This window comes from Cyclopterus lumpus, chromosome 1 (genome assembly GCF_009769545.1).
Source record: "Cyclopterus lumpus isolate fCycLum1 chromosome 1, fCycLum1.pri, whole genome shotgun sequence".
Classification (NCBI taxonomy): Eukaryota; Metazoa; Chordata; class Actinopteri; order Perciformes; family Cyclopteridae; genus Cyclopterus; species Cyclopterus lumpus.
Genome location: NC_046966.1, coordinates 2,291,428 through 2,310,464, shown reverse-complemented (window position 1 = coordinate 2,310,464; position 19,037 = coordinate 2,291,428). Strand labels below are relative to the sequence as shown.

The 19,037-nt window shown below is 40.6% G+C and overlaps 1 protein-coding gene across 1 annotated transcript in view; it reads left to right on the top strand.

Annotated features, from left to right (window-relative positions):
* The window catches only part of sorcs3 (sortilin related VPS10 domain containing receptor 3), a 196,106-nt gene extending 177,417 nt beyond the window's left edge, over nucleotides 1-18,689 (top strand). The window contains exons 20-27 of the mRNA XM_034542393.1: nucleotides 1,648-1,781; nucleotides 3,451-3,574; nucleotides 4,075-4,187; nucleotides 13,457-13,588; nucleotides 13,672-13,771; nucleotides 15,523-15,628; nucleotides 16,342-16,502; nucleotides 18,631-18,689. Coding sequence (XP_034398284.1) covers nucleotides 1,648-1,781; nucleotides 3,451-3,574; nucleotides 4,075-4,187; nucleotides 13,457-13,588; nucleotides 13,672-13,771; nucleotides 15,523-15,628; nucleotides 16,342-16,502; nucleotides 18,631-18,689 — 929 coding nt within the window. The remainder of the gene's footprint in view (nucleotides 1-1,647; nucleotides 1,782-3,450; nucleotides 3,575-4,074; nucleotides 4,188-13,456; nucleotides 13,589-13,671; nucleotides 13,772-15,522; nucleotides 15,629-16,341; nucleotides 16,503-18,630) is intronic.
* Nucleotides 18,690-19,037: the final 348 nt, after the last annotated feature.

Sequence of the window (19,037 nt, the reverse complement as noted above, 5' to 3'; positions counted from 1 at the left end):
TGTTGATCCATGCTGAACTCATCTGAAGTGAACTGCACTGACCTTTTCCACAGGATTGTGTAATAAAGCAGCAGTGATAAACACAAACAACTGTTGGGAGAAAGGTCATAACCAACGTGACAGTGCAAGGTTGCACTGTGGGCAGACAATGAGATTACGGCTGCAAGGCCAAGTCATCTGAGGATAGAAGACCAGGACAATGGCTCGTTTTAGAGTGGAGCACTTTTTACAGACACACAAACACACAAAGCATTTTCATGCTTTTCCATCTCCATTCAGACAGCAATAAAAGAAGTATCATTTTAAGTTCCCAAGGGAAGAGCACATGCTCCTCACAGTATGTCAAATCTTGATTGTTTGTTTGTTTCTCTTTCATCAATTCGTTCAGTACATTTTAATTTAGCCACTTGCCATCCTGATGTGTCAGCCATAGAGTTCTGTATTTTTACATTTCTGATGGCAATCATTTTAGCTGGGAAAATGGCAAAAAAAAACTACAATGATTTCTCGGCTTAGCGTATTTAATACCAAATGACTCCTTTTCTCATTCACATGCTTATGAGCGCACACACACACACACTCTGAGCATCTGAAAGTGGGGATGAAGATTAGTTCTGGTTAAAGAGGATGAGAGCTAACATAATTCTTGGCGAGACAAACACCCCAAACCACAGCACTACACAAACCTTTCGTCTGAGTATTTCCAAGAACATCCGTCCATAGCACGGGGGGAACTTCATCCACGGGATTAGTGGAAAGCATCCTAGACCGCTGTCAGGTCCTGTTTGGTTTTTCTGGTTCTCAGTAGGGAACTCCATCCACAAGGTTAGAGGAAGATCATGGGCATGGCTAATATCGGAAAAGTCTGTGAAGATTGAGTGTGTTTAGCCTTTAACTGCAGGCCTCTGAATCACCGCCCACATCCCTTTCAACATACACTATAGACGTTTGTGCTATAGTGATGTGGAGAACAAAACACAATGTGCATACATGTGCATGTGTGTCTGGTTTTGTGCTGATTGATGTCGGTCTGGAGAAAGAAATACTGGAAACATGATGAGGGATGAGATCAACATGGCTGAACAGGTTGATTAAAGTTAACTTAATGAAATAACAACTTATTTTATCCTTTAATGACTTCTACTACAACCTCCGTGTCAACTGACCACCATGTTAGCGGCATGGATACGTAATGAACTCCCCTTATTCACCTTTTCGATTCAGGTTGTGGGGGGGGGATCCTATCCCAGAATGCACTAGGCAAGGTAAAAACAACCACAATGGACAGTTTATCACAGAGCTAACACACAGACATAGTCACACCTTTGGACTATTTATCATTTCACCTGAGGTGCCAGTCTTTAGACTGTGGGGGGGGGGGGGGGGGGGGGGGGGGGGGGGGGGGGGGGGATGGGGGGGACCTGAGTACTAAACTGTCATATGAAAGTGATGGTGTTTGGAGTATTTCTCTCCCAGAAGCCTGCTTCACAGCTGCTCAGTAGCTTCACAGCTAGCTACCCTGTAGCTTCACGACTACTCTGATTTGGGATCTCTTCGTTCCTATTTGAATGTCAAGCCTACTCTCAAGTGTGCCTCATTGGAATTGGCCATACATAATACCAGCTCCCCTGTGGGTTTCTTCCTCAGGCCCAGTGGAGCACGTCCGGCTTCTCGCTCCCTTCGTGGTCATAAAGAACAAAGAGGTGAACATCACAGCAGTGGTCCTACCCAGCCACTCACGCACTGTTACCTTCTTCTGGTGGCTCGACAACAATACTGAGGTAATCTTTCCAGGACGAGGCTCATTAACACACATTTCAGTCAAACGGTTATACTGCATGCTACTGTATGCTGACTTTTGCCTGTGTAATTGAAACTCATATATTTGATAAGCTAAACATTATCATCCACATCCACTTGACATGAAAACAGCTTGAGAAGCGTATCTAACTGTGAGAACATACATTATTATGATAGAATTGAAGTAAAACAGACATCAAAGTTTTTGACAAAATGGCAATTATTGTTACTTGTTAAGGTGACAACCGACCTCAAGTGTTTGGTAAAGTGTAACTTTTCCCCCGAGGTCTGAGCCTCAGTCCACCCACTGCATCATCTGCAAAAAAAAGAGGTCGGAGATGAAGCCACACCCACTTCTGTATGAGAAAAGCCTTGTTGCACTGTTGACAAATATTAAAGCTGGATTAGCCTGGAAAATGCTCACTTCATTTCCAGTCCATAGAAAAGAGGGCTCCTGCTGAGCTAATTCTACTCAGTGGTCATGGAAAAAGTCTCAACCATGGATACAATGGGGAGAGGCGAGGATGAGGGTCTGTTTCCAAGGCTGCTCACAGGATTTTATGATTTATCCCAAACAGTCGACTATCTCAGAATTGGCCGTGAAGATTAGAGCTGATTTAAAAGGGTAGACGATTTTCATAAATGTGGTAATGTCAACATTAACACTTAAACAATGACGTTTGTCATAACTGCACAGCCAAGTTGGTTCATTTTTAGTTCAAAAAAACACATTTAAATGTGCAGTTGTACTGGGAAAATAGTGCTGGGTGGTAGACAAAGTCTGGGCTGCTTTTGTCAACATGTTACGTGTGAAAACTGTAATCTGATGTGGTGACCGCTCTGACCATCCTGCCTTGTTGGTTTGAATGGGAATGTCTGTTCTATTCCTCTGCCTTTTACGCTATCTTGACTTTGTCAGTGGCCAAGGTTGCTTCCACTTCACTTCAGTCCTGGGACTTATAGATGGCGATACTCTTTCAACCACATTTTTCCAACTACCTACTAAATTATCTATATATCTATCTATCCATCCATCCATCTGTCCTTCTGTCTGTCTATCTATCGATCTATCGATCTTTTTATCTAGACTAAAGTAGCTTTCACACAGCGAGCAGGTGCCGCTGTTGCTGTGTGTCCACCTTGTTTGAGCTCATCATGCTGTGAAATAGAGCACAATGACACAATCAATATAGCAACATTCAAGGCCTCTTGCAAAAGACAGCTGGGCTCTCCTTAACGTCCCTTAGTAAAATAAAACATTGTTAAAAAGTACCCCCAAAGTAAGGTCGATGTCGAAGATGACGTATTGGGCCTTTTCCCCTTCACTTGACAGATAACAGTGAAGACATTAGGGAGCAAGAGAGGGAGAGGCATGATATGTAACAAAGGTCCCAATTCTGGAATCGAACCCGGGAGGTTGCAAATACAGGGCATGCCGAGGGGCTTCAACACACCCACACACACACTGCTTTAACCAAACTTCATATTGCTCTCCAACAAGTCCTGCTTTTTCAAAATCTACCAGTCACACCGCTGAGGGATGGACTGTAGAATCAAGCTGGAGCAGCACCCTGGTGGAGGCATGTCCGGTGTATGAAGCATGCTCCATGAGTGTAACATCATTATGTCCCTAACCTTCTGCGCCTGCAGCCCGTGATAACCTTGGACGGGAGCATCTCACACACCTTCCCCGACGACGGAATGCACACCGTCACTGTCCAAGTGGCTGCAGCCAACGCCATACTGCAGGACACCAGGACCATAGCAGTCAAAGGTCAGTATTGCCTTTCTGAATGCGTCCTTGCACCTGCCACTGTGAAGATGTTTTTGTTTTTAATAGGTCTTATGGAAAGCAGTTCAATATTTCAGAACACATCACGGAAGTTCGGGACTTGTACCTTCATATTCAGACTCTGACCATGTTTGGAAATAGAAAACCACTCCCACTTGAGTCAAATATATCATATTACTGTTCGAACCTCTAAAGAATATGTCTTCATTTGAAATAAAGTGATCCAGCAGCAAGTATCTGTAAAATGCAGAGATGTATTACCTGTGGATGGGTTTGCATGAAACTGTGACATTTTCTAATTATCTAGAAGTACATCTGGTACATTTTGCCAAAGGGGGAAGTGCAGGGGATATGAGAAACCCTCCTCTTTTCATCAAGTGTTAACTACCTGAAACTCAACTTGAGCAAAATGACAGTTGGCACAGCTCCCTGTGAATATCGAGTGCATTAATGGTTGATTCTCCCCCGACTCTCCTCGACAGAATTCTTCAAATCTCTACTTTTATCCTTCTCCCCGAATCTGGACGAGTTCAACCCCGACATACCCGAGTGGAGACAGGATGTGGGGAGAGTAATTAAGAAGGCTTTGCTCCAAGTGAGTGATTTTCATTTTCTCTGTCCACCCTTCTATCTTCAGCTCCTTTTCCTCTCTGTCTTCCTATATTGTCTTTCTCACCCCACTATTCCTCATTATTTCCTGTGCTCCTATTACCTTTGCTGCCCAATACTCAGTGGCGCGGCAAGAGAACGCCCTCGGGTCACCGTGTGATTCATCACCATACGGGTGTGAAGATGTTCCTGCTTTCCTCCTCGCCCAAGACGGCTTCACGAGAGCTGACTCTTTAATTGTAAAAGTCCCAAATAAAATGACCTCCGAAGCCTGGCAGGGACCTGTGAGCGACGACGCCCGCCCGTGGTCCAATGTGCGTGTCCGTGTACTTCAACGTGGTGGGAGGGGTGCAAGTGCTCTCAGTGTGTGTGGGCAGCTCACCCGTGGTTGTTAAGTGCTCCTCATCTCCCCATTCGCGGCTCATGAATAGCGGACTGTGCTTGGTGGTGCGGCGCTCTTGACCATCCTACCAGCCTATTAGGCATTAGAGCTGCAGGTGGGTGCTTTTGAAGGAATGTTTAAATGTGTGAAGGGGATCTCATGAATGACCTGGACAACCCAGACTCAGGTCCCTGGTGCTGAGCTGAGTGGTTTTCCCGTACTGTGATGCCATTGTAAAGCAATTTGACAGAAAAACAAGAGATTTTTAGTTTTTCCTTTTGAGACCAGAAGTAGCACATTTCTGCTAAATGATTCAGATCAAATGGATGCTAACAGCCCTGTAGACAAACTGCTTATGTTTATTTTGTTCTCAGAATGTAACATTAACTCTGAAGAACAGCTTAGAACACGGTAGTTAGTTTTTACTTCTATTTTACAGTTTGTTTCAGGGCTCCATAGTTTACTTTATTGTAGTGACAGTAACATGTGTTTCTGTCACGGAAGTGTGCTACTTTAATTGCAGAATCTCAATATTTCTGCAATATTTCATAACTGAATTTGATCAAGACCTTCCAGTTATGCTCCCCGGCACAGCCGGCTGAAGACTGTGTGGGAGTATAGTGGTGCATACCGTCTTTCATGCAGTACCACCAGAAAATAGCAATTCAGAGAATTACCATGAGGCTCATTATAAATGGAAATTATAAAAGCATTAGCCCTTTTTACTCTAAATCCAATATTATTTCATGTGCTCACATGATCAAATGCTTGAAGGATATGGTCACATTTGTTCAAGGCTGTCGTAACAAGCATTTAAAGAGTTATTTTCCTTCTGTCCGTACTGACCACTAAGAGATCCTAACCAGGGTTGGAAGTAGAATGACCTCATGCTTCATCCACAAGAAGCTGCTGTCTCCTGTTCCCACGGCTCTAAATCCTTTTGTGGTCTGCAGTACCGGACTGGACCGGCCCATAATGAATGCTGGACCTAACACTAATTGTTGGACAGAGTTCCTTCTCTGTGTTAATATCCAAACATGTCTCCTACAAAACTACATTCTCATGTAACTAAACTGCTCAATTACATCTCGAGGGGAACATATTTGCTCCTGCATTACGGTCGCAGTTTCAAACATGGAATTGATGTTTTACATTGAAACAAAACAACAAAAACTCAATTAAAAAACAAGTGTGTTATGTGCAGTAAATGCCAGAGAAATATGGCATTGTTGACTTTTGGTTTCAAAGGGGGCATGAACAGCAGCCTAAAGGGTAACAGCCCTCTGTTTGTTCGACCCTTCCTCACTCAGACTTCTGCCAACTTATGTCAAAAACAAACATTATCCAGGAGGAAATAAGTTTCCCTCAAAGGGTAATTGACATTGCAGTTTATTTGTATGAGAATGTATATTTGAGGGGACATGGCTACCTGTGGGGTTTTTACCATAAAGATAAAGCCCCGCTAGTTCAATTATCAGACCCACACTCCAATGACCACAGATGACAGACTCGAGCTCTTGGTTTTACTTGCTGCAAGGAGAATGTTGAGCTGTGCCTCTGCACGTCTGCAAAACACTCTGGCTCGCCATTCTCCAGACAGTCCTTTTTATTGAAGCAAGTGGTTATCCCACACAGAATGAGGAAAACAGTTTGTCTAGTTCCTTATCAGTCTGAGATGACCCTAAGCCATGTGTGGTGCGCGGGTGTGTGAGGTATGTGGGGAGACACAAAACAAACCTAGTTTTGTGCCTGCACATTAAACCTGTTGACCTCTTGTCCTCAGGGTGAACGGTATAGAATAAGTAAAACAACAACGTATTACTCTTCTTCTGTTAGCCACAGTACAAACTCTAACACTACCCCTCCAACACAGTTTGACATGAAACACTGGGGCGACTGTGGTTCAGCGGTATAGCAGGGTCGTCCTTCAATCTGAGGATCGGTGGTTCGATCCCCGGCTCCGCTAGCCCATGTCGATGTGTCCTTAGGGTTAGGGTTAGGCACTTAACCCCAAAATCCTCCTCCCATCAGGGTGTGAATGTTAGATAGTCCTGATGGACAGGTGCACTTTGCATGGTAGCTCCTCCCATCAGTGTAAATGGGTGAATGATGACGTGTAGTGTTAAAGAGCTTTGATTGGTCAGAAGACTAGAACAGATCTGTACAGTACAGTCCATTTCTGCTCTGAGAGTCTCACTGATGTCGTCCTCATGTTAAATCAGAAATGGAAGACAACAATATTGTAGCCGTCTGTGGTCACCCAGAGCTCAAAGAGACTGGTCAGAAATCTGTGTATATGAATGTATCTTTATGAATGATCACACCGTGCTGTATTTATGCCTAGATGTATTCTTTTTTAAGTTATTTTGAGTGTTGAAGCAGCAGCTACAATGTTAGCCTAGCCTAGCACTAATGGATCTGAACTCCTTCCAGAAAACAAGCAAAGTTATCCAAATGTGTACTCTTTTTAGGAAGAATCTACTTCTCTATGTTCCCCCCGACAGCCTGTCCTTGCTGGAGGGATAGTAACACAAAGAGCTCCATCACGTCATCACTTACATTGAAATTGATGTGTGGGTAAAATATGAATTGTAATTCTAATCAATGAAATATCTCAGTATATATATATATATATATATATATATATATATATATATATATATATATACAAAAATGTCAATGCTATACAGGGCCAATTATAATAACATCAAACAAAACATAGAAAATGATTTTAGCAGTAAATGTGGTGCAAATAATAATACTATTTTGCACTGGCTATTGTGTTTATTTCAATCCCTACCAATAGGGGTTATACTAAAACAATTCACAGAATAGGATAAATTATTATCTTTATTTGGAGAGGAAAGAAAGCCAGAGTCTGATACATTGCACTCAAGTTGATGAGACTTATTTCTATGTCGCACATGTTCAACACATAATGAATTGGTGTCATGATAGCTTCATAGCTAAGTGGAAAGTGATTGACATATTGTGAGTATTACTGATCCAATGTCAATATTTAAGTAAAAAATCTGGTTCACTCTGTCCAGACATTTTACATTGAAGATGGGATGAAAAGTGGCTCGGGACAGTAAATTAAAACAGACTCATATGCTTCAACATTTTAAGGGTGGATGAAACAAAAGTAATTACTGTAATTTGTCCTGTTACTGATACTAGAAACTGGAAACAAATTTCTTTAACAACAAGTTTCTTTATTACGCATAATAATAATAAAAAATCAAGTATTTAAAATGTGGCAACACATGTGCAAATCATGCACATATCTTCTGGAGTTGACCAAAAATACAACCAGAGCATTCAGTAATGCACGATATATTAGGCTGTATAATCTACAATAAATGCTCCATTATATACCTAGAAAATATAACTAACTGGTGCTGAAGGAAATGACTTGTCTTACTCCCAGTTAGCAGCAAGTCCATGACAAGAAAGTGGCTTGTGACCGATACATAGACATTGGCTACAAATACTAATGCAAGCTACCAAGCCATCATCTCCTTATTGCTTCCCCAAAGGCACCAAAATACTTCCTCATCTGACCGACGCATTGGTAATTCATGCACGGTTATGCGATAGTGTCACTCTGTTAAACAATTGTATTGTTGATAATTAGCTTACTCTCATATCAGGATTTACGTACCACCATTATTGAAACACAATCTGGATTCTGAAGTCATTTTAGGAGTTTATAAATACTTATGCTAGGTTTAGCACTGTGTTGGCTTCAGTGAACAGAGATTGGAGGCAGTGTTATTCTGTATAGCGCTTCTTGGCTCGCTTACTTTGCACAACGTGGATTCTTGCAGCATCAAAATGTGAGTGCCAAGTCCAGCCTCAGAGGGCTGCTCCCAGACCTGCCAGCATGGCTGGAGACATGTTTGTTGTTGAGGATGAACACTTGATTATCCAGATGAAGTGTTGCCTAAATATCACATAGCATTGCATCTGGTACATCTCACAGGGCTCACCCCTATTCGAATCCCACTAGAATGTACACTATGTACCATCACAATGTGACATTTGTATCCAGCAGTAGATTTGCAGAGATTCAAAAGAGAGCACTCCAAAACAGCGTTTTATTCTAATGACTGATTGCAATGAGAACAACCGTGGCCAAAGTGTATTGATTGTGTGCAGGGGCTATTGCCTCTTCTGTCATCCTATTCACTTTATGTCCCCATCTGCCGCGCCTTCTCTCATTGTAAGTCATGCCCACGGCTATCATTTGTCCACTACTTTTGTACTCAAATAGTGATTTCTGTGCTTGATAATTGATGTGCTTTGGCTTTACCCACTCCATTGTTCACACAGGCCACTGAGAAAACAAAGAAGCATCACAGGCTCTAAAATGAAGAGTGATCACCACCCGGGCTCAGCCTCCTCGGCTCGTATAAACTGATTGAGAGCTGAGGGTTCAAGAATGGCTTTTTTTTCGATAAACAAAAACAGAAACATTTACTTTCCTTATTTTATCGAAGGAAAAGTAAGGTTTTGGCATCCTTAAAAATTGAGATTAAGACAGAAAATGTCCACCAAATAATTATAATTTATTTGTTCCAAATAATCTGGTTACAAACCTGAAGGCCTTCCTGTGACATCAATATCCAAAATGTCTTATTTTCAGATTTGTGATTGTGTATTCTCAAGATAATCCAAACGGTTGTCAAGGGTTTATTAATCTTACGAAATAGGATAGTTTGAACAGTAAAAATCACAATTTTTAAGTGCATAGTTTTTCACAGCTGTTCTTACTGTTATTACAACAGTTATAAAGAGTCAGGGGATCACCAAAGGATTCCAGGATCATTTATTATCATTATGCAACACAGGGTTGCACAACGAAATGTTGTAGTAGCCCATTTACTACACAATATGAACATGGCAAAACAAAACAGTGGTGCATTAACTTTTATTTGTCATCTTTCTCTGGGAACCATGAATGCCTGTAGGAAAGTTCATGGCAGTCCATCCAGTACTTCATTAATTCTTTGGTCCAACACTAGCAGACGATTGGACCCATCACGACTACAGACTGGATCACTTTCCATGGCTGCCGTTGCTCTTCATGTTTTGAAAATTATATTTGTATAAAAGTAGTGTGACATTCACATAACAGTAACATGTAAAGGGAGGTATTTTACTGGTATATATTACTGGTATATTACTGACTATTCACTTGAGAAACATTGGCCGCCAACAATATTCAGGCCTTTACAATATGAACTATGGACCGGACTGATCTCTGTTATTTCCTCAGAAATGATACCTGATACAGTAGGCCTCTAACATCGACATAAAGATCATTATGCATTCAACATTGTTTCTTTTTGTATCTCTTACTCTGTTGCTATCTTTGTGTTTCACCCTTTCTTTCTGTATTTCTCTTCCTCTCTCCATCTCTCTCTCTCTTCCTCTGCTTCTCCCTCTCTTCTCCAGAGGGGAAATAGTAGTTCAGAGTTACTCCACCGGCAGCCTTGCAGTAATGGTGGTTGTTAGTTAAAACACGAATGCTCTGGCGAACGTGCTCCAAGACCCTAACATGGAATTACAAGGACCAAAAGGTCATATCATGTCTTTTGCTGTTTATCAAAACTGTAATTATTAGGGGTTGGTATCACCAGAGGCCCCACAATATGATATAATTACAATTGTTACGGTTTGTCTCTGACCCCAAGCGCACGACAACAGGAAGGTTCTAGTCTTAGCCGAACACACGGCGTAGTTTATTTGAGCACAAACGAAACACAAAAAAACTCCTCTTCTCCAGGGGAAGGGAAAAAAGGTAATCCACTTGATGGTCGAACAGAAAATAATCTATACAAAAAATCCAAGAAAATACTCAGCAAAGACACGAGGAAAACAGCAAAGACCCGAGGAGGGAAAAGTCCACAGACATCATGGCACGAACTCTCAACGTCAGCACAGACAGTCCTGATCTTTATTCCCCGAATACAACGAGCTGACGAGCTGCAGCCGTGGGACGAGCTGAGTGGCTTCAGGTGTGAGTTGGAGCTCACCTGGCTTGGCCCCGCCTCCAAGCCCGTAGCTCCCTGGCAGCGCTCTGAGGTACCGGGTGTCACCGGGTGAACGGCTGGCTGAGTCCTGACAACAATACCTAATACACCAGTGATATTATTGCAATTTTGCGTTATTGTGATATGCTGATTATTGCGGGATATTGCAATGTATTACCTATTTTTAACTGCAAGTTATGCAGTTTGTCAACATTTGTTTTATCCAATAAGAGTACGTGTTCACTTGGTTCATCTCTGTTCAGTCCATTTATAATAGGATTATAGACGATGAACTAACATATGTATGATCATCATCAACTAATTCCTTTTACTTTGTTTACCCATCATTCAATTCAATTCAATTCAGTTTATTTTGTATAGCCCAATATCACAAGTTGTATCCTCAGAGGGCTTTACAATCTGTACACATACGACATCCCTGTCCCAGGACCTCACATCGAATCAGGAAAAACTCCCCAAAAATAACCTTTGACAGGGAAAAACACACAATACAAATGATTAGGAAATAACAGATTGTATTTGAGGTCATAATTTGTCTCTAATATCTATATTAAAGTGCTGTGAAAACATTTTCTTAAAACCACTGGATTTATTCAAGTTTCTCACCAAAACTAAATTTTACAAGATTACATTTAATCCACATTGAATTTTACATCATTATAATGTTGTAATTTACTACTACTGGAGCTTGAACGCATCACAATGTAACTAAATGGAACCTCTATATGAGGTCCGTTATAACTACAGCTGCTGCTCAGTGTTACTAAGGTTACGAGCTCTCCTCCATTTCAACATGGACTTATTGTTCATAATGCATCGTTATATGACCAGCAACTAGAAAGTTGCTAAATCTAGGCCGATGACAATCAGCAACAACACTATGATGGTTAAACTGTGTAATTAATCAGCCAATCATGACTCCCTGGTACTTCATATCCAAAATGCTCCCTCACTGCTGATTTAAAGCAATATTTGGAGTGTTGGTTTCACCTGAAAAAATTAAATGTTTAATGCATTTTAATATAACACACATAAACAAATGCCTCAATGCAGTAATCAGGACACAATATATATTGCATCTTTCAGTTGATCCTTTAATCCAGACATTCCTAATTTCAATATTATTAATAATAATAATAATAATAATAATAATAATAACAATACATTTTATTGAATAAGTAATTTTAAAAATACTCAAAGATACTTTAGTTAATATATTAATATATATATATATATATAGTAATTTAATCAGAGAACAATACTTGGCGTTCATGTATCGATACAATATCGTGGTACTATCCTTTTTCATTTGGTGATCCAACTTGCAAACCTCAAGACTGTCTTTGCCATCGCAGCAAAATATTAACGTGCAAACTTGTGTTTGATTCAGTGCATTTTTCAAGTTTCAAAATATTTATGAAAAGGTTGGAAACATAGTAAGATGATCTATAATGTCTGCACCCTTGCTGCTTTTTTAGTTTCGGTGCTGAATATACAACCACTGAAGTACTCTCTCAGGATACAAAAAAAGAATGTTATGGAAAATTATACTTAGTCTGTAATCTAAACAGGTATGGATCTACTTCTTGCATTTCTATGTAAAGCGCCTGCGGTAATGACTCCCGACTACACCAGTCGGAGGTCACTAAAACTAATGTGGAATAAGTGTGTACTTATGCCAAGACAATGCCGGACTCCAGAATTTACTCTGGCCCTCTCCCAAATTTAATAAATGATGTATGATGCATGTCATCATTCAACCGCTGGTTGTCGAGATGGTGCCCAGCAAACAATGTGGGCTACATAAATAACTGGCATGATCTGATGAGAAGAGACGCCATTCATCGCACTTTGGATGGAGCAAGTCTCATTTCTGCAAATATGACCAAGTTGAACACGAGGGTCCCCTAATTAGGGGAATTATATAACACAGTAATATAAGAAAGTAATAAACAATGTTGGTAATCAGATAAATTTAGAAAAAACAGTGCTACAAGAACATATAATCGTCATGTAAATGCTCTAAACACAACTCCAACAATAAATAAAAGATTACAAATCCTCTTCCTCTCTTTCTCCTTCTGTTTCATCGATTGTGGAAATCTGGATCGTGGTCCATGAATACTGATTATTCATACATTTCTTTCATATTCATTGAATGTGTTGTAACTCTGTTCATTCTGTACACATGACATCTATTGCTTCTGTCCATCCGGGGAGAGGGATCCTCCTCTGTTGCTCTCCTGAAGGTTTCTTCACTTTTTTCCCTGTCAAAGGTTATTTTTGGGGAGTTTTTCCTGATCCGATGTGAGGTCAAAGGTCAGGGATGTCGTATGTGTACAGATTGTAAAGCCCTCTGAGGCAAATTTGTAATTTTGGGCCCGCCTTCTGTGGCGACTGCGTCCAACAAAAATGGCGCCCGCCGACATCCATTGCAACAGAATGATTCTGTTCTTGTCGGCACCGGTATGTTTGCTCTCGCACAGCTCCGGTTCTGGAGGGCCCCCACCGACCTGCAGCTTGGAGCAGCCTTTCTCTGCATGAATATTTGTGTATCAACCAAAGCAATGGTAAAAAAAAAAACATCCTCTCCTCTCATATCTTTGGGATTGGAATTTTCGCTGTTGGAAATGTAACACAAAGTTACAGCAGGGAATGTTTGAGCGGCAGTGCAAATGCAGTACATGTATTTCATGCTCAAATCAAAACTTGAATGATGTCATCATGTGACTAATAAGGGGCACAGAACAAAGCCACGCATTTTTAATACATGAAGCTATTTGTCACAGGTCATTTTCTTCTGCCTTGTCACAGGTGTCTGACTTCCCAGAGGAGCAGCTTCTGGTCGCCGTGTTCCCCGGCGTTCCAACAGCTGCCGAGCTCTTCCTGTTACCGCACAAGAACCAATCAGAGGGCAAGAAAAAGAGCGAGGAGGTGCTGGAGCAGGTATGCGTGACATTAAAAAATTGATGAATTTCTGAGAAGATCGCTCTTTGCCTGTCAAACACCTTGTTGTTTGTGTTCAACAGGTATCCGATATAATCGTGAGCGCGCTGAACCAAAATCTGGTAGAGTTCGAGCTCAAGCCGGGCGTGAGGGTGATTGTGTACAACACACAGTTAACACTGGGTAAGAAGCATTACTGCCATGAAGTTATCAACCATAAATAATTCAACTTGCACGTCCAATTTCAATCAGGCTTGATCATTTACTGTTATTCACTTTGCACTGACATGAGATAGAACTGTAATAGGCATGTTTTGACAGCAAGAGTTGTTCTTTGGGTCCATCACTTACACTTCCTGTCAGTCTGCCTCATATCCACGGGAACACCGGGGAGTAAGGGGGGGGGGGTTGGATTTCAAGGGGATCTCCTTGAGACGATCTTTTATGACTGCCATACAAAAGCTGAACATCTGTTCTCTTATTTGAATCACCATCCAACCACAACATGGGTGTTACACGAAGCATAGTTATGTTGAGTATTTAGACCTTGAGAAAGAACAATTTACACTTTAAGGGCAGAAAGTACAAATTCAGAATTGCTGAAAGAGTCCTTGAAGGCTGAAATTGGGATGGTCGGCGGGCATTGGAAAAACTTCATGATGCTGTTGTAAGTATCCAATCAATGCTGGATTCACTGAGGCACATTGATTGTGCACAGCTCTGCTTTTTTTATTGTTATTGGTAGGCCTCACCCACTCCTGTGTCCCACTGCTGGACAGATATAGTTACACTGTATCACTGCTCGGCCGGTTTCATTAGGCACACAGTCTCTGGAGGCACACAGCCATGAGTTGTCCTGAGCTCAAAGTGCTCAGCATTAACAGCCCGGCATGTGCTGCTCCGTGACATTCTGTGGTGTGCTGCACTCTAATGACATTGGAGGTGTACCCAGCAGGATCCCTCTTTATATTTCACCTCCCAAGAAAAGGTCTAAAAAGCCTTCAAGCTGCTTGAGAAAGGTCAGCAGCATACGCACCGCTGTCTCTGAGCCGAAGGGCTCCGGGGGAGCACGGAAACATCGGACAAGGCTCCGCGATTTCCCTCCGAAGACGGAGATGAAAATAAATTATAAAAAAAAATAATGACAGGAATTTAAGGTGGATGCCTTAGAGCACTTAATCATTGTAAGTGCTCTTTTTGTTGGCTTCTTGTTTGAGGTGAATGTAAGTGTATATTTTGTTTGTATAAAAAATATGAAAAACTCACAACAAAAGAGAAAAAAATCTTTCACAAAAAAAAATTAAAAAAAATGCCTCTTCCATTTCTCTCAAGATGGGTAAGATGGCCAAGGCAACTTGTTTTGTTTCTGGTTTGCAACATCTTCTTCTACTCCAAACCAACTGATGGAAATGGGCCAAATTTGTATTTGAATTTGTACCTTTTTTTGCAATATGTCCAAGGTTTGCTAAAATGTGCTTGTGAATTAAATGGAAACACAGCTACTGAAAACATGAAGTTACCTTTGAATACACCACAATACCATTTCTATGTAAATAGACCAGATACGCCCTCAGGATAAACTAGCAAAATCCAAAGTAAAATATTGAAACGGGTTGTTGGAATCCCTTCTGTTTTATATTGCTTAATTGACTTGACTTATTGTCAGAGACAGTGGCCATTACACATGACTATGACACAGTGGTCAGCTTGGTTAGTTGGGAATGGTATTGTCCTTACAGGGCACACACGTTCTCACATACCTAACGTGTTGTCAGGGATTATTCAGGCCTACATCCATGTACATCGCATTCACCCAAACAGCTAGTCTGGGCAGTTTGAGGTCAAAGTTCAGACCAAAGCAAGAGGCAGACAGCATCATTGAAGCATGTGTAATGAGAGCAGCATCGAACCTGTCCTCTCTGCCGCTCCCGCAGCACCGTTGGTGGACTCCAACCCCAGACACAGCAGCTCCGCCATGCTGATGCTCCTCTCAGTGGTGTTCCTGGGCCTAGCAGTGTTCCTCATCTACAAATTCAAGAGGTACCCACCTGTATGATTAATTCCACCTGCTGCACTTCCAACACCAGTATACATATCTATTACCATATTGTATTATATTATTGATGATATCAGATGAGCAGGGTCTGGACCAAACCCATCAGTCGTGTTTGGAGATTTGATTGGACAAGTCCCCCTAGAGGACTTCTCTCAGGACTCCGCTGCCTGAGGCTCATGCAGAAATCAGTGATAAAATGTGGAGAAAACGACCATCAAATGATTTAATATGCAGTTGCTGTGCCGGAGCTGTTATTTGCTGAATAAATTATTCATACTCAAAATGATTCTCTTGGAGAGTTGCAGGGAAATGGAAAAGCTTTCATTAATTATGGATATGAATTTTTGCCCATTAGTCTAAAGAGCATGCATTTTTCAAGAAATCTCACAGTTGACAAAACAGAGCAATTAATAACCAAAATGAATAGTAATTGGAAATAAATTGGATAGTGACTAAATAAAGATGTATATTAAGTGTAACAAATGCAGATGGGAAAATATACATTTTTTACTGGTAATTATGGATTAGTTATTGAGATATGCTGTACATATTGTACATAAGAAAGATTATATGTATATATATATATATATATATATATATGTATATATATTTTTTGTAATGAAAATAATAGCCACTAGATAGATTCTAACATTGTCTTGAGGGTCCTTTGTTACTCTCTTCTTTTGTCAATCTTTAGAAAAATACCTTGGATCAACATCTACGCTGAGGTGAACCAGGAGAAGGAGCAGGAGATGATCGGCTCGGTGGGCCAGGGCGACAGCACGCCTAAAATCACTCTGAGTGAGTTCCCCACATCCAAAGAGCTCATGGAGAAAGAACTGGATGCCAGGGTCAAACGTAAGTGAGGAGCTACTGTATATTATATCATATTCCGGTGACTGATGTGTGGAATCAAACGGCCCACTGGCGTTGTGAAGACCGTTTCTTGAGAGGGATTCTGGTCTGGACTGATGCAGAACATAATTGGGAGGATGGTTTTAGAAGTAAAGTTAGAATAGGCTGAATAAATGTATGCAGCTTCACCGCCCAAGACATCAATTTAGCTATTGAATTTGAATAATTCTAAACAAAAAGTTGGCAACTTAATCACCTTCCAGCATTGTTAATCGTGAGGAGAGGTCGAAAGCAGCCGCTTGCTAGAGACAGTGCTGGTCGGGTTTCAACTTAGTGAAGGATAGATTCCAGCAAGACTTGTTGTACTGAGAACAATGAATATTTAATCAAATATACATCTTTAAGCATGCGGCCTCGGGATTCAATAAGCCAGCAGGTGCACAGAGACCGCGGCCTTAATCACTTAACTATTTGGTAAGAATATGACTTATTTAAAAATATGATTTCATTCCAGCACAAAGAAAGAAACATGGCTGAATGTTGCATGCTCTGACCTCACATGATGCACATATATTTTTACCAACATAAAGCAGAACAGGTCATCTGGCTCAGAGAGCTGATTCTGATTCTCTGTGTTAAGAGTCAGAATAACACCCTCAAGCACCAAGATCATCAGTGTGTTGCTGTATTTCCAGCTGAATATTTACATTCAGCTAAATGCCCATTGTTATAAATTGCATACAAGCTGTAATCATCCACAGAGTAGTCGTAATAGTCAGTTATGAAATCCTGCTGCAGCTTGACCTGATGATGGTACAGGAGGTTGTTGCCAATACTGGATAGAAAAAGGTGGTAATAAATGGTGGCTAGAGGGCTATATTAAGAAGGTACAAAGAATTATGGAACTCTGAATACAATTTAAATGTAAAACATACACTGTAAAAACTGTGAATAGAAACAAAACAATCACGTGATTGCTTTAACACATTTTGCTCAAAAGCTTCAGGGACAAAAAAGACAATAATTAAAAGTAGTATAAATGAGACTTCGAGTAACAATAGTATATTTAAAAATGAAAGGTACCGGATGGAGCTTTTGACCATTAGTGTTATGGAGATTTTACCTTTAGATGTCAACTTGGGCATTAGCATTTCTCTGTGTTCTCTACGATTTTATTGACAAAACAATTAATTGATAAATCAAGAAAATTATTTGGTAATAATGATTTGCCACCAGAGAAGGCACAATACATTAAAAGGCGTACTCCAGTGATTTGGTATTGCACTTCCAGTCAGGAGAGAACGATTTTTTAAGTTATTTTTTAACATAGACCTATCTGTAGCCAATCAGATGTCGCCCTCATTTTCAGCCTGTGAAGCAATCCACTAACAAATAGAAGAATCCACATAGAAATGCAGAAATGTATTTGTGATTTTTATTTTACATTTATATAAATCGTAATTTATTTATGTGTGCATTGGAAGGTATGTGTGGATCGTTCACATCACATGTGTAAAATCAGACTGTGGCATTGATTCTTTCATTCATTTAGTCATAAATATGAGCAGCTTCTTACTTGACTCAAATAGTTCATACATGTGTAAAACTGAGTGTTCAACTAAAGGCCTTCATGTGATTAATTCGGACATTAATGTATTTTTTTGTCATCAGAACTTTCCCACATAATGCAAATATTACTTCATAAATTAATTTATTTTCAGAACAATGTTTTCAGCACCAGGTTGAGTTGCAACCTATATTTAAATTGAAAGCAGAAAGACCAGATCAGCTCCTCATATTCTTACCCTTCACAATAAAAGCCCTAGACATATAATATTTGCAGGGGCTGAATTTAGCATTTTTGTTTCTTTCATCCGTCACGCCCACCAATGTGTAAAAAGCCTGTCATAAAGGTGTCAGAATAAAAAAAAGCACATTATAGTAATGTCCCACTTTCGTACTTCTATTCTATTTCACAGTTTCACAGCCTTTGATAAAATAACATTTCAGAAATGAACACGAGGCGTCAATGTCAAAGAAGGTATTCATGTCTCGGGCATCAAAGTGCCAACACAGAACTAACTATCTTTGTTCTTGTTTTCCTTCCTTTGTTTCATCCATGTCTGCTCAGGAGGAGTTGGAAATGCCTGCGAGAGCACGAGGGAGATTCCAAACTGTACGAGCGTGTGAAGCCGGAGCGGCGGTTCATGTACAGAGCAAAGTGTTACAGTGTCGGGGGGGTTCTCTTTTTCTGTTTTGTAATTCTCAACACAGCTGATGTTAATAGTTTTCTAAGGGACCTCATTTATACAGACTTGCACGGATGCCTCGTTCAACAACATCCATGCCGGAAGCGTCAAGTTACTCAATGAGATCATTGTAATTACTGGCAAACAATGTGTTCAGTGTTGTGGATCTATAACGACATTCATTTGCAGAGTGAAATATCTTTCGTCAAAACCTATGAAACGTTGTGTACAGTTTGCTTTGAAAGTCATTTCTGCCTATATGAAGACTATAATGTCTGAGTCTTTAATC